The sequence below is a fragment of the Ylistrum balloti genome, unplaced genomic scaffold (assembly GCF_031769215.1).
Source record: "Ylistrum balloti isolate Yb309-2 unplaced genomic scaffold, AGI_CSIRO_Ybal_v1 Utg369980, whole genome shotgun sequence".
In the NCBI taxonomy this organism is placed as follows: Eukaryota; Metazoa; Mollusca; class Bivalvia; order Pectinida; family Pectinidae; genus Ylistrum; species Ylistrum balloti.
The window spans coordinates 136,310-152,642 of NW_026782068.1; the positions used below are offsets into that span (position 1 = coordinate 136,310).

Consider the following 16,333-nt stretch of genomic DNA (forward strand, 5'->3'; position numbering starts at 1 on the left):
TCGCTTCTAGAGGCATCAATTATAATGCTGAAATTCTATGTACATAATCTAATTGGATACCAAAATCTCTTCTACTAGAATGATTTCAAAATCTCTATAAACTGACTTTGTCAGAGATGTGGTGTTGAAGGGTTTAGTCAAAATACATTATGGCAGGTTGTTTTCACAGGGGTGAGATTTTCACTATTTTACATAGAATATTAACGTAGTTGTGAAAAATTTGATCATGAAATAAATAGACTTGTTAATATTCAGTGTACTTTTACATTTTTATGATGTCCGTTTTCATCTAGATTGTGAAACTTGAAATTGTTAATTTGTTAAAAAACAAATCTCTAAAATTTATACCCGTGGAAATTACCGTTTTTACAGTATATGATATCACTTTACATCCACACTGTGAAATTTTCATTTGTTAAAATTTGTTCAATCAAATGTTTTAACAAAAAAAAACCCACGAAAATTTTGACCCTTAAAAATTACCAGCTATACGATAAAGGAATCAATTTGATATCTAAATCTGTTCAAATCTTCCCAGGAGCTGACGTTCGAAAAGCTGTTAGATTCTGATGATGAGTACACCGCTGAAGTTCAGGAAATAAAGATTGAAAACCCACAGGCAGGCAAAACGTACCGACTGAAGATGTTTGACACCATCACAGGTATAAATAGACGATAAAAGTAACAAAGTAAATACCCGTCAGCAGAATCATATTTCAAACTCAAATTTGATGAGAGAAGACAAAAAGCAGGTGATTCATAAGGGAATCTTGATTTACTTCGCATGTAGACCTCCATCATCGGTAGAGTATTCAATTTTTTCCCATGAAACTTTTTTTTGTGCCCATCATTAAATTGTCTTTTATATCTCAATCATGTCCATAGTACTTTTCTTTCTCACCCGAAATTCTTATTTTTTTTACCCACTGTTAAATGTGCTCTCATTACTTTCATTACAGCTGTAATGTCCAACTTTAAACTACAGGACAAAAGTTAAGCTGCAGCGATTGATATCATTACTTACCTTACGTCTCTAAAATATATTTTTGACGTTTTATCCAGGTGTTATTGATTCCACGGCAACAGCTAATGTTATACAGAGAGCCATTCAGAGCATTCCGGTTTTTATGGAAGAAGATGTAGTGAAAGTGACAGTGACATCCGTACCTAACTCTCCAATATACAGAGTAACATTGGATTCTAAAATTGGTAAATATAGAATAATTTTTATAGATTGTGTTATCTTATACTCACTTTTCAACAAAAAATATATATATATATATCAATTTAGGGAGTATCTGTCCATCTGTCCGTTCCACTTTAGTTTCCATATGATAACTTTATCAAATATGAATAGATATCAGTCAAATTTGGTTTGGAGGTGTATCAACGTGTCCTTCAATCCATGTTTGACTAACAACATCATTTGTAGATTTTTATGCATTATTAATTAAGTACTTCATTTCTATTTGGCCAATTGGTTTCCATCAATAACTTTGCTTAATGGTAACTACATACCTAATCTGTGGTGACACTGTGTATCAGTATGTGGTGACACTGTGTAGTGGTGACACTGTGTATCAGTATGTGGTGACACTGTGTATCAGTATGTTGTGACACTGTATAGTGGTGACACTGTGTATCAGTATGTGGTGACACTGTGTAGTGGTGACACTGTGTTTCAGTATGTGGTGACACTGTGTATCAGTATGTGGTGACACTGTGTATCAGTATGTGGTGACACTGTGTATCAGTATGTTGTGACACTGTATAGTGGTGACACTGTGTATCAGTATGTGGTGACACTGTGTAGTGGTGACACTGTATCAGTATGTGGTGACACTGTGTAGTGGTAACACTATGTATCAGTATGTGGTGACATTGTGTATCAGTATGTATATCTAACTCCAACAGGTGATCTACCGAGCCTGGAACCTGTCAATGTGATGACGCCTCTAAAAGTCACAGTTGAGGAGAAAACAAAAGGACAATCTGGACGCGATACACTGGTATTAACTATTGGTCATAGCATTACACCACCTCTGGTTCCTGGGCCAACATCCGCTGATGATGTAAGCGATTTAGAATTTTAAATGAGTTTCAATTTGATGTGAATATTCATGAGTTTTTGAAATGAGAAAACAATTCTAAGAATTTTTTAAAGTGAGCTTTAATTTGATGAGCTGAAATGAAAAATTTGTGACATGTTTCATAAATAACAGATCAAAGGGAAATAACTATTTTTTTTTTTGTGATATTTGGCAAAATGATGCGTAATTAAGTGTTGCCCACATGAAAATAAGTGACATTATCATATGTTAGATTACATAGAACCGGAAAGTGATATTAACAGACGTGACATTAAGTGGGTTCAACTGTTTCCTTTTTATCACATGATAGATTTTTCCAGCAAGTATAGCCAAAAATAGACATTTCTATGTCAAACATGAAATCATGTCTGCTCTTTATCTCTGGTCTCTATTCTTATATCACAACGCCATCTGTGAATGTGTGATGTCACATCATTATCTAAAATGACATCACAGTAAGATATATTACAAATGATTAACAAGGCAAAGACTTGCTAAAATGAACAATTCTTCGACCGTATCATAAATTTACATTTGAAATTTAAACTCTATGTATGGGTTTTTTTTTTTATTCCAGATCAAAGCTAAGTTAGAGATAGGCATCGGGGCCAGATGTCCACACTTCCTGACAAAGAATATCTTCACTATCTATTCTGAAGACTATGAGAATAGTCCAAGTTTGATGAATCTCGGAGGAAATATAGTTGGAAATATTGAGCCCTATTGTGGAAGGTACTGCCTCAAAAATGCTAAATACCTATACTACAAATCAGCCTCTCGTGCCAGGCCTGTGGGAGACAATAAGGTACGACAACTGTAAATATAAAAAAAATTCTAAGCAAACAACAGAAGATTGCTTCCAATGAAGAATATTTTAAGTAATTTCCATGTAAATATAGTCTGGTCACACATAATGATCTACTCCAAAGCAAATTGACCATTTTCCGTCAGAATGAGGTTGTAAATCTGTTGTTGAATGTCAGAATGAGGTTGTAAATCTGTTGTTGACTGTCAGAATGAGGTTGTAAATCTGTTGTTGCCTGTCAGAATGAGGTTGTAAATCAGTTGTTCAATGTCAGAATGAGGTTATAAATCTGTTGTTGACTGTCAGAATGAGGTTATAAATCTGTTGTTGACTGTCAGAATGAGGTTGTAAATCAGTTGTTGACTGTCAGAATGAGGTTGTAAATCTGTTGTTGACTGTCAGAATGAGGTTGTAAATCTGTTGTTGACTGTCAGAATGAGGTTGTAGATCGGTTGTTCAATGTCAGAATGAGGTTATAAATCTGTTGTTGACTGTCAGAATGAGGTTGTAAATCTGTTGTTGACTGTCAGAATGAGGTTGTAAATCTGTTGTTGACTGTCAGAATGAAGTTGTGAATCTGTTGTTGACTGTCAGAATGAGGTTGTAAATCTGTTGTTGAATGTCAGAATGAGGTTGTAAATCTGTTGTTCAATGTCAGAATGAGGTTGTGAATCTGTTGTTGACTGTCAGAATGAGGTTGTAAATCTGTTGTTCATTGTCAGAATGAGGTTGTAAATCTGTTGTTCATTGTCAGAATGAGGTTGTAAATCTGTTGTTGACTGTCAGAATGAGGTTGTAAATCTGTTGTTGACTGTCAGAATGAGGTTGTAAATCTGTTGTTGCCTGTCAGGATGAGGTTGTAAATCAGTTGTTGACTGTCAGAATGAGGTTGTAAATCTGTTGTTCATTGTCAGAATGAGGTTGTAAATCTGTTGTTGCCTGTCAGGATGAGGTTGTAAATCTGTTGTTGACTGTCAGAATGAGGTTGTGAATCTGTTGTTGACTGTCAGAATGAGGTTGTAAATCTGTTGTTCATTGTCAGAATGAGGTTGTAAATCGGTTGTTGACTGTCAGAATGAGGTTGTAAATCTGTTGTTGACTGTCAGAATGAGGTTGTAAATCTGTTGTTGACTGTCAGAATGAGGTTGTAAATCTGTTGTTCATTGTCAGAATGAGGTTGTAAATCTGTTGTTCAATGTCAGAATGAGGTTGTAAATCTGTTGTTGACTGTCAGAATGAGGTTGTAAATCTGTTGTTGACTGTCAGAATGAGGTTGTAAATCTGTTGTTCATTGTCAGAATGAGGTTGTAAATCTGTTGTTGACTGTCAGAATGAGGTTGTAAATCTGTTGTTGAATGTCAGAATGAGGTTGTAAATCTGTTGTTGACTGTCAGAATGAGGTTGTAAATCAGTTGTTCAATGTCAGAATGAGGTTGTAAATCTGTTGTTGCCTGTCAGGATGAGGTTGTAAATCAGTTGTTGACTGTCAGAATGAGGTTGTAAATCTGTTGTTCAATGTCAGAATGAGGTTGTAAATCTGTTGTTGCCTGTCAGGATGAGGTTGTAAATCAGTTGTTGTCAGAATGAGGTTGTAAATCTGTTGTTCATTGTCAGAATGAGGTTGTAAATCTGTTGTTGACTGTCAGAATGAGGTTGTAAATCTGTTGTTCATTGTCAGAATGAGGTTGTAAATCTGTTGTTCATTGTCAGAATGAGGTTGTAAATCTGTTGTTCATTGTCAGAATGAGGTTGTGAATCTGTTGTTGACTGTCAGAATGAGGTTGTAAATCTGTTGTTCATTGTCAGAATGAGGTTGTAAATCTGTTGTTCATTGTCAGAATGAGGTTGTAAATCTGTTGTTGACTGTCAGAATGAGGTTGTAAATCTGTTGTTGACTGTCAGAATGAAGTTGTGAATCTGTTGTTGACTGTCAGAATGAGGTTGTAAATCTGTTGTTGACTGTCAGAATGAGGTTGTAAATCTGTTGTTGCCTGTCAGAATGAGGTTGTAAATCTGTTGTTCAATGTCAGAATGAGGTTATAAATCTGTTGTTGACTGTCAGAATGAGGTTGTAAATCTGTTGTTCATTGTCAGAATGAGGTTGTAAATCTGTTGTTGACTGTCAGAATGAGGTTGTAAATCTGTTGTTGACTGTCAGAATGAGGTTGTAAATCTGTTGTTGCCTGTCAGGATGAGGTTGTAAATCAGTTGTTGACTGTCAGAATGAGGTTGTAAATCTGTTGTTCATTGTCAGAATGAGGTTGTAAATCAGTTGTTGACTGTCAGAATGAGGTTGTAAATCTGTTGTTGACTGTCAGAATGAGGTTGTAAATCAGTTGTTGACTGTCAGAATGAGGTTGTAAATCTGTTGTTCATTGTCAGAATGAGGTTGTAAATCTGTTGTTGCCTGTCAGGATGAGGTTGTAAATCAGTTGTTGACTGTCAGAATGAGGTTGTAAATCTGTTGTTCATTGTCAGAATGAGGTTGTAAATCAGTTGTTGACTGTCAGAATGAGGTTGTAAATCTGTTGTTGACTGTCAGAATGAGGTTGTAAATCAGTTGTTGACTGTCAGAATGAGGTTGTAAATCTGTTGTTCATTGTCAGAATGAGGTTGTAAATCTGTTGTTGACTGTCAGAATGAGGTTGTAAATCTGTTGTTCATTGTCAGAATGAGGTTATAAATCTGTTGTTGAATGTCAGAATGAGGTTGTGAATCTGTTGTTGACTGTCAGAATGAGGTTGTAAATCTGTTGTTGACTGTCAGAATGAGGTTGTAAATCAGTTGTTCAATGTCAAAATGAGGTTATAAATCTGTTGTTGACTGTCAGAATGAGGTTGTAAATCTGTTGTTGACTGTCAGAATGAGGTTGTAAATCTGTTGTTCATTGTCAGAATGAGGTTATAAATCTGTTGTTGACTGTCAGAATGAGGTTGTAAATCAGTTGTTCAATGTCAGAATGAGGTTATAAATCTGTTGTTGACTGTCAGAATGAGGTTGTAAATCTGTTGTTGACTGTCAGAATGAGGTTGTAAATCTGTTGTTCATTGTCAGAATGAGGTTATAAATCTGTTGTTGACTGTCAGAATGAGGTTGTAAATCAGTTGTTCAATGTCAGAATGAGGTTATAAATCTGTTGTTGACTGTCAGAATGAGGTTGTAAATCTGTTGTTGACTGTCAGAATGAGGTTGTAAATCTGTTGTTCATTGTCAGAATGAGGTTATAAATCTGTTGTTGACTGTCAGAATGAGGTTGTAAATCAGTTGTTCAATGTCAGAATGAGGTTATAAATCTGTTGTTGACTGTCAGAATGAGGTTGTAAATCTGTTGTTGACTGTCAGAATGAGGTTGTAAATCTGTTGTTGACTGTCAGAATGAGGTTGTAAATCTGTTGTTCATTGTCAGAATGAGGTTATAAATCTGTTGTTGACTGTCAGAATGAGGTTGTAAATCTGTTGTTCATTGTCAGAATGAGGTTATAAATCTGTTGTTGACTGTCAGAATGAGGTTGTAAATCAGTTGTTCAATGTCAGAATGAGGTTGTAAATCTGTTGTTGACTGTCAGAATGAGGTTATAAATCTGTTGTTGAATGTCAGAATGAGGTTGTAAATCTGTTGTTGACTGTCAGAATGAGGTTGTAAATCTGTTGTTGACTGTCAGAATGAGGTTGTAAATCGGTTGTTGAATGTCAGAATGAGGTTGTAAATCTGTTGTTGACTGTCAGAATGAGGTTGTAAATCTGTTGTTGACTGTCAGAATGAGGTTGTAAATCGGTTGTTCAATGTCAGAATGAGGTTATAAATCTGTTTTTGACTGTCAGAATGAGGTTATAAATCTGTTGTTGAATGTCAGAATGAGGTTGTAAATCTGTTGTTGACTGTCAGAATGAGGTTGTAAATCTGTTGTTGACTGTCAGAATGAGGTTGTAAATCTGTTGTTGACTGTCAGAATGAGGTTATAAATCTGTTGTTGACTGTCAGAATGAGGTTGTAAATCTGTTGTTCAATGTCAGAATGAGGTTATAAATCTGTTGTTGACTGTCAGAATGAGGTTGTAAATCTGTTGTTGACTGTCAGAATGAGGTTGTAAATCTGTTGTTCATTGTCAGAATGAGGTTGTAAATCTGTTGTTGACTGTCAGAATGAGGTTGTAAATCAGTTGTTCAATGTCAGAATGAGGTTATAAATCTGTTGTTGACTGTCAGAATGAGGTTGTAAATCTGTTGTTGACTGTCAGAATGAGGTTGTAAATCTGTTGTTCATTGTCAGAATGAGGTTATAAATCTGTTGTTGACTGTCAGAATGAGGTTGTAAATCTGTTGTTCACTGTCAGAAAGGTTATAAATCTGTTGTTGACTGTCAGAATGAGGTTGTAAATCTGTTGTTCATTGTCAGAATGAGGTTGTAAATCTGTTGTTGACTGTCAGAATGAGGTTGTAAATCTGTTGTTGACTGTCAGAATGAGGTTGTAAATCTGTTGTTCATTGTAAATCTGTTGTTCATTGTCAGAATGAGGTTATAAATCTGTTGTTGACTGTCAGAATGAGGTTGTAAATCTGTTGTTGACTGTCAGAATGAGGTTGTAAATCGGTTGTTCAATGTCAGAATGAGGTTATAAATCTGTTGTTGACTGACAGAATGAGGTTGTAAATCTGTTGTTGACTGTCAGAATGAGGTTGTAAATCTGTTGTTGACTGTCAGAATGAGGTTGTAAATCTGTTGTTGACTGTCAGAATGAGGTTGTAAATCTGTTGTTGACTGTCAGAATGAGGTTGTAAATCTGTTGTTGACTGTCAGAATGAGGTTGTAAATCTGTTGTTGACTGTCAGAATGAGGTTGTAAATCTGTTGTTGCCTGTCAGAATGAGGTTGTAAATCTGTTGTTGACTGTCAGAATGAGGTTGTAAATCTGTTGTTGCCTGTCAGAATGAGGTTGTAAATCTGTTGTTGACTGTCAGAATGAGGTTGTAAATCTGTTGTTGACTGTCAGAATGAGGTTGTAAATCTGTTGTTCAATGTCAGAATGAGGTTGTAAATCTGTTGTTAAACAGAATGAGGTTGTAAATCTTTGTTGCCTGTCAGAATGAGGTTGTAAACGGTTGTTCAATGTCAGAATGAGGTTATAAATCTGTTGTTGACTGTCAGAATGAGAAACACAAATCCTTGGGTAGTTGACTGGACAGAACAAGACACCTGGAAAAACACAAACTTCCTTCCTGACAGAACAAGACACCTGAGGAAACACAAACTTCCTTGGGTAGTGACAGAACAAGACATGAGGTTGAAACACAAACTTCCTTTGTGACAGAACACTGTCAGGGACATGAATACACCTGGAAAACACAAACTTCTTCGGGTAGTGACAGAACAAGACACCTTGGAAACACAAACTTCCTTGGGTAGGGACAGAACAACACACCTGAGAAACACAAACTTCCTTGGGTAGTGACAGAACAAGACACCTGGGATCTTCACCTGGGAAACACAAACTTCCTTGGGTAGTGACAGAACAAGACACCTTGGAAACACAAACTTCCTTGGGTAGGGACAGAACAACACACCTGAGAAACACAAACTTCCTTGGGTAGTGACAGAACAAGACACCTGGGAAACACAAACTTCCTTGGGTAGTGACAGAACAAGACACCTGGGAAACACAAACTTCCTTGGGTAGTGACAGAACAAGACACCTGGAAAACACAAACTTCCTTGGGTTGGGACAGAACAAGACACCTGAGAAACACAAACTTCCTTGGGTAGTGACAGAACAAGACACCTGGGAAACACAAACTTCCTTGGGTAGTGACAGAACAAGACACCTGGGAAACACAAACTTCCTTGGGTAGTGACAGAACAAGACACCTGGGAAACACAAACTTCCTTGGGTAGGGACGGAACAAGACACCTGGGAAACACAAACTTCCTTGGGTAGTGACAGAACAAGACACCTTGGAAACACAAACTTCCTTGGGTAGGGACAGAACAAGACACCTGAGAAACACAAACTTCCTTGGGTAGTGACAGAACAATACACCTGAGAAACACCTGAGAAACACAAACTTCCTTGGGTAGTGACAGAACAAGACACCTGAGAAACACAAACTTCCTTGGGTAGTGACAGAACAAGACACCTGGAAAACAAAACACAAACTACACCCTTGGGTAGTGACAGAATATGACAGCCTTGGAAACACACTTCCTGAGAAACACAAACTTCCTTGGGTAGTGACAGAACAAGACACCTGGGAAACACAAACTTCCTTCACAGGTAGTGACAGAACAAGACACCTGGGAAACACAAACTTCCTTGGGTAGTGACAGAACAAGACACCTGGAAAACACAAACTTCTTTGGGTAGGGACAGAACAATACACCTGGAAAACACAAACTTCTTCGGGTAGTGACAGAACAAGACACCTTGGAAACACAAACTTCCTTGGGTAGGGACAGAACAAGACACCTGGGAAACACAAACTTCTTTGGGTAGGGACAGAACAAGACACCTGGGAAACACAAACTTCTTTGGGTAGGGACAGAACAAGACACCTGGGAACTGGGAAACACAAACTTCCTTGGGTAGTGACAGAACAAGACACCTGGAAAACACAAACTTCCTTGGGTAGGGACAGAACAAGACACCTGGGAAACACAAACTTCCTTGGGTAGTGACAGAACAAGACACCTGGAAAACACAAACTTCCTTGGGTAGGGACGGAACAAGACACCTGGGAAACACAAACTTCCTTGGGTTGGGACAGAACAAGACACCTGAGAAACACAAACTTCCTTGGGTAGTGACAGAACAAGACACCTGAGAAACACAAACTTCCTTGGGTAGTGACAGAACAAGACACCTGAAAAACACAAACTTCCTTGGGTAGGGACAGAACAAGACACCTGGGAAACACAAACTTCCTTGGGTAGGGACAGAACAAGACACCTGAGAAACACAAACTTCCTTGGGTAGTGACAGAACAATACACCTGGAAAACACAAACTTCTTTGGGTAGGGACAGAACAATACACCTGGAAAACACAAACTTCATTGGGTAGGGACAGAACAAGACACCTGAGAAACACAAACTTCCTTGGGTAGGGACGGAACAAGACACCTGGGAAACACAAACTTCCTTGGGTAGGGACGGAACAAGACACCTGGGAAACACAAACTTCCTTGGGTTGGGACAGAACAAGACACCTGGGAAACACAAACTTCCTTTGGTAGTGACAGAACAAGACACCTGGGAAACACAAACTTCCTTGGGTAGGGACAGAACAATACATCTGGAAAACACAAACTTCCTTGGGTTGGGACAGAACAAGACACCTGAGAAACACAAACTTCCTTGGGTAGTGACAGAACAAGACACCTGGAAAACACAAACTTCTTTGGGTAGGGACAGAACAATACACCTGGAAAACACAAACTTCTTCGGGTAGGGACAGAACAAGACACCTGGGAAACACAAACTTCTTTGGGTAGGGACAGAACAAGACACCTGGAAAAATGTTTACATGTAAAACTGTAATCAAGTGTCTTTACAGAAGTACAACCATCCAACTTTGTATGATACCCATTTACACTGTTCTGTATATTTAGATATTTTTTACCTCTGATGAAAAGAATTGAGAAACCAAGACTACGGTGTCACTTTTCAGTAGACATTGGTATTGTCAACATTTCACTTTAAAATTTGCATTTAAATTTCAAAAAAAGTAACTTTGACCAAACTTAGTAAATTGATAGATCCTATTCCAAAGACATTAATTATTTACACAATACTATAGAAGAGATGAAAATCTTCAGCTGTTGGCTGATTTCAGCCATTTTGACCCCAGAAAACGGATAATTCTACATACATAAAAAGTTTTTAATGCTTGTATGAACAAATTTCAAAATGATATTATTGTTTAGGACTGGTCTACTTCATTCACTTCCTCAAACTGAATCCTCTTTTAACTGGACAAATGATCATGTGCCATGCATGGTCAGTTAGGAGAAGTTTCACTCAACATTTATTGTCATTTTTAATAAAAATATATATGTCAGCTGTGGTCAGCCTTTCTGTGCAATGTCTATATACCTTTCCTAACAGATGGACGTATCGCTGTGTCCAGTTGAGTAAACTACTAGATGAGACAAGTGTCTGTAGACAGACAAACAGCAGTCTGACAGCCATTAGCTTTACAAGTCCTGTCCAAGATTACTACATTGATGTTGTCAACCTGGGGTCAAAGTTCACTAGCACTGATTCTCCAGGTGAGAATGTTTCCTAATGCTTTAACATGTGTATAATTTGTACAGGTACTTTCAAGGGTAAAATTTACTGAAAAAAACATTTTATCCATATTTCAAAAATTTCAAAAAATAAAAGTCCTGCAATATATAATAAAAAAAAACTAACCTGCAACTTCACTATATCAACAACAATAAACAATTATTTTTTTTAATTTGTAACAGATGTTTATTTTTTGTTTTCTAAAAAAATTCAGTCTTTATCAATTTTTTAATTCATATATCAATTTTTTTATTTAAAGAATTGAAATGTGTACATCAGGTTTTTTTCTACATTGAATTGCACAAGCCTTGGTTGAATCATTGCTGTATGAAAATCTATTTGATTAATAATTTTGCTCTTTTGGGTTAAAATATGTAAATTCTGAAATTTTTGGTTTGTTTTTTTAATAGAAACTTTGAAATTTTACTTTTCTTTTATTAGAAAATGTGATGTTCTCTTTTCCTTTACAGATATGATATGGAAACAGAGAATGAGCCCTACCATGCCTTCGGGAGAAATGATCGCGTCAGTTGATGTAAAACGACTTCCTACTGAAGACCAAGAGTTGTCCTCCTTTGTTGTTTCTATAATGATGTACAGTTGTGGTCACACCGTTCCGCTGATAAAACCTTATGGTGGACAAGCAGTAAGAAGCATATATATTAATAAACTGTTCTATATATATATAGTAAATATTTGTTTATAATGAATTTGGTGGATACTTTCTAGCTTCTTTAATTTATAGTACTGAAGATTACCACCAAATATGTTTTTAGGTCTGATGACCGAAGGGTCTGATGACCTATTGCAATCGCCTTTTGTCCGGCAGCATACGTCGTCCGTCGTAAACATTTTCAACTTCTTCTCAAGTTCTGCATGTCTCATTGAGCTGAAAATTACCTGAAATGATCGTGACAAGATCCGGATTAAAGTTTGTTAATTTCGGGTTGCTCCGAAATCCAACATGGCGGCTATGGCTGCCATCTCGAAAACACATTTTCGACTTCTTCTCAAGTTCAAAATTTGAAATCTTGTATTTTATGTCAGATGACTGTTAAGGCCCATGGGCCTCTTGTTTTTCTTTTGTTTCATTTTTTTTTTGTTTTTTGAAAAGTGTAATGACTTAGAATCTAAGCAATGTATCAATATTTGATTTTGACAATGACAGATAAAACAATTACTCATTCAAAAATTGAATTTTCTGAATCCTAGAAATGTCATTCAACTAATAAGTTGACTTCAAATTCACATGAAAAAATATGAATATATCTGATATTATTTTTGTAAACTTTTCTAATTATCAGAACTTAAGTTCATCCAGGCTTATTACATGAATATAAATAATTGATTGGTTTAATATCCAAAGGTCAAGGTCACCGTAACTAGATATAAATTTTATTTTTTACACAATAATTCCATTTGTATGAAATCTTCCTATAGAAAAATGATGTTTTAAGATTGCTTTTTAGGACCTAAGGTGAGGGGTCAGAATCAGTTGTGGTTTGTAAATTAAATGTTGCTGTGCAATGCCATAAAGGCTATTTTTTAGTTATAGTGGATAAAATTTTCATGGGTTTGACGAAATGGTAAAATGTATTGAGTTTAATGTCAGGTAGAATCACTTAAACCTTAAATATAGCAAATTAAAAATTAAAACCCCTCAAAATTATCATCCTTAATGGTATCTCAAATTTTTTGAGACGACAAGTTCAAAATCAATACAGAAAACGTTTTTGTTTGGATTTGTCATAAAGTCAAAGATGTAAAGGTTACTGGAATATAGGTAACAATCCTTTGTCCTGTTCTCTCCTTGATAGCTTATGTTGTCCTTAGAGTCCTACTGACTACAGCACCATACTAGGAGAAAAGTGCTGAATTATTGTTTTTCCTTTTGATCAATCAGACAACAAATTAACTGACTTTCAACTCACATGGTTCTAAAGTTTGACTACATGGTGGGTATATATCTTCCTTCTTTAGAAAAAAAAATGTCTATATACAACACGTACATTTTCAGATTTCCAACAACATTTTTGATGTGGTTTCAAAGTCCGGAAACAATTTAAGAGTGAGTGTGAATCGACTCCAATCAGCGACGAAACCAATCGATGGAACTGTTACGCTAAGAGTTCACAGTAAAGAGAAAAGTAAGTACAAGATGTATAGTGATAGCATTGCAAAGTTGTTTTTCTTGTTGAGAATTTTATCCCTGTATAACATGATGTCTGTATCTTGGGACAGTATGCCTGTATCTGGTGACTTTATGCCTATATCTTGTGACTTTTCTTGTCACTTTATGCCTGTATCTTGTGGCTTTGTGACTTTATGCCTGTATCTTATGACTTTATGACTTTATGCCTGTATCTTGTGACAGTATGCCTGTATCTTGTGATTTTATGCCTGTATCTTGTGACAGTATGCCTGTATCTTGTGACTTTTCTTATGACTTTATGCCTGTATCTTGTGACTTTGTGACTTCATGCCTGTATCTTGTGACTTTATGCCTGTATCTTGTGACAGTATGCCTGTATCTTGTGACTTTATGCCTGTATCTTGTGACAGTATGCCTGTATCTTGAACCTTTTTGCCTGTATCTTGTGACAGTAAGCCTGTATCTTGTGACTTTTCTTGTCACTTTATGCCTGTATCTTGTGACTTTGTGACTTTATGCCTGTATCTTGTGACTTTATGCCTGTATCTTGTGACAGTATGCCTGTATCTTGTGACTTTATGCCTTTATCTTGTGACTTAATGCTTGTATCTTGTGACTTTATGTCTGTATCTTGTGACTTTATGTCTGTATCTTGTGGTGACTTTATGCCTGTATCTTGTGGTGACTTTATGCCTGTATCTTGTGACTTTATGTCTGTACCTTGTGACTTTATGCCTGTATCTTGTGACAGTATGTCTGTATCTTGTGACTTTATGCCTGTTTCTTTTGACAGTATGCCTGTATCTGGTGACTTTATGCCTGTATCTGGTGACTTTATGCCTGTATCTAGTGACTTTATGTCTGTATCTTGTGACTCTGTGTTACAGAGGTACCAGTAAGCTGGAGTATGGATGAGTCCAGTGTTACAGATTATCTAGAGATCATTAACTTGGAGGCCATGGGCTCACTGAAAGTGATCAAGGAAGGAGAATGTGCAGACTTCACTTGGACATATAAATTTATGTCAAAACTAGGAAAACAGAATTTGTTAGAGGTAAGCCCTCCATGTGAGAGGGTCTCTTGGACCGATAAATTTATGTCAAAACTAGGAAAACAGAATTTGTTAGAGGTAAGTCCTCCATGTGAGAGGGTCTTTCATGAGTGTCAATGACATATAGAGTTTAAAGGCAAGTTTAATACCACACATTTTTTGAGGAGTTTTATTTTTCCCATTTTCAGCATATTAAATAAAATTGCAAGGTCATTTTCTGGAACAGTGTTCTGAAACTATTCAAGATAATTACTGCCTAATTCCCATTATTTTGACCACAATGATTACAAGGTGAATATTGAAGTCACAAATTTTAATTGAGAAAGAGTCACATTATATATTAATACTGTAGTTCCTGCCCTAGCAAAGATATGACATGGTTGTCATTAGATATTCTAGAGTCGACAACAAATGGAGAATTTTGTGCACAGTAAAATAAACTTTTTTTATGGTTTATCTCCAGTGATATTTCTCGTTCTGGTGCGGAATATTGGTCACTGTTCACAAGATCTTTCAGTAGGTGATTGTCTTAAGTCAGATCAGGAAGGCAATCCTCTTAGTTCTGATCAGTCGTTATGCCTAATTTTTTTTTCCTGCTCCCAGTAGAGAGAGTGTAACGTCGCTACTTTGTCCGTCCGACGGTCATAATTTTGTCCAGAGCATAACACTAAAACTATAAGAGATATCATCATAAAACATCATAGGTAGATAAATCACAGCAAGGACAAAGGCAGCGCATAAGAACCATCACTCTCTTTTGCATAATTTAGGAGTTATGGCCCTTTGTTATTTTTCATATTTAAATTTCGTCCAGAGCATTACACTAAAACTATAAGAGGTATCAACATGAAACTTCATAGGTAGATAGATCTCAACACAGAAAAGTGTGTTGCACTAGAGCCATCACTCTCTTTTGAAGAATTTAGGAGTTATGGCCCTTTGTTATTTTTCATATTCAAATTTTGTCAGAAGCATTACACTAAAACTATAAGAGGTATCAAGATGAAACATAACCCTCTTATTGCCCTTTGTTATTTTTCAAACTTTAATTTTGTCCCAATTAGGGAGCATAACCTGCCTCTGACAGCCCTGGTGTTATATCAGAAAAACATTAGTGTTTTCTCTTACTGTTTCTAATTCTGATTGGCATATGTGTGATCATATTATTTCATCATTTCAGGTGGTGGAGACTAATCCAGTTGGGGGGCCGTTTAATTTGGAAGTGAAGAGAAAGCGTACAGGGAGAATAGAGTATGACCCTTGTACACCAGATCAGCTGAGAACCTCTCATCTCAAACCTCAGGTAGAGCACACCACACAGCTAAATCAAAGATATGACACATCACACAGCTAAATCAAAGATATGACACATCACACAGCTAAATCAAAGATATGACACACCACACAGCTAAATCAAAGATATGACACACCACACAGCTAAATCAAAGATATGACACATCACACAGAAAAACCGCAAGGTATGACATATCACAGAAAAACTTCAGGTATGAAATATCACACAGAAAACCCTCGGATACAACAAATCGCACTAGAAACTTCAGGTATGACATATCATGCAGAAAAACCTCAGGTATAACATATCACACAGAAAAACCGCAGGTATGACTTATCACACACAAAACCCTCAGATACAACACATCACACAGAAAACCCGCAGGTATGACATATCACACAGAAAAACCTCAGGTATAACATATCACACAGAAAAACCGCAGGTATGACTTATCACACACAAAACCCTCAGATACAACACATCACACAGAAAACCCGCAGGTATGACATATCACACAGAAAACCCGCAGGTATGACTTATCACACAGAACAACCTCAGGTATGATTTATCACACAGAAAAATCTCAGGTATGACTTATCACACAGAAAAACTACAGGTATGACACATCACACAGGTAAATCAGGACCATTCTCTGATTAACA

General features: G+C 36.6%; 1 protein-coding gene across 1 annotated transcript in view; it reads left to right on the forward strand.

Annotated features, from left to right (window-relative positions):
• LOC132547803 (fibrocystin-L-like) overlaps positions 1 to 16,333 on the forward strand; it is a 111,832-nt gene that overhangs the window by 49,376 nt on the left and 46,123 nt on the right. Inside the window, exons 23-31 of the mRNA XM_060211606.1 lie at positions 539 to 662; positions 1,063 to 1,209; positions 1,915 to 2,072; positions 2,668 to 2,906; positions 10,992 to 11,155; positions 11,645 to 11,820; positions 13,192 to 13,321; positions 14,214 to 14,455; positions 15,558 to 15,680. Coding sequence (XP_060067589.1) covers positions 539 to 662; positions 1,063 to 1,209; positions 1,915 to 2,072; positions 2,668 to 2,906; positions 10,992 to 11,155; positions 11,645 to 11,820; positions 13,192 to 13,321; positions 14,214 to 14,455; positions 15,558 to 15,680 — 1,503 coding nt within the window. The remainder of the gene's footprint in view (positions 1 to 538; positions 663 to 1,062; positions 1,210 to 1,914; positions 2,073 to 2,667; positions 2,907 to 10,991; positions 11,156 to 11,644; positions 11,821 to 13,191; positions 13,322 to 14,213; positions 14,456 to 15,557; positions 15,681 to 16,333) is intronic.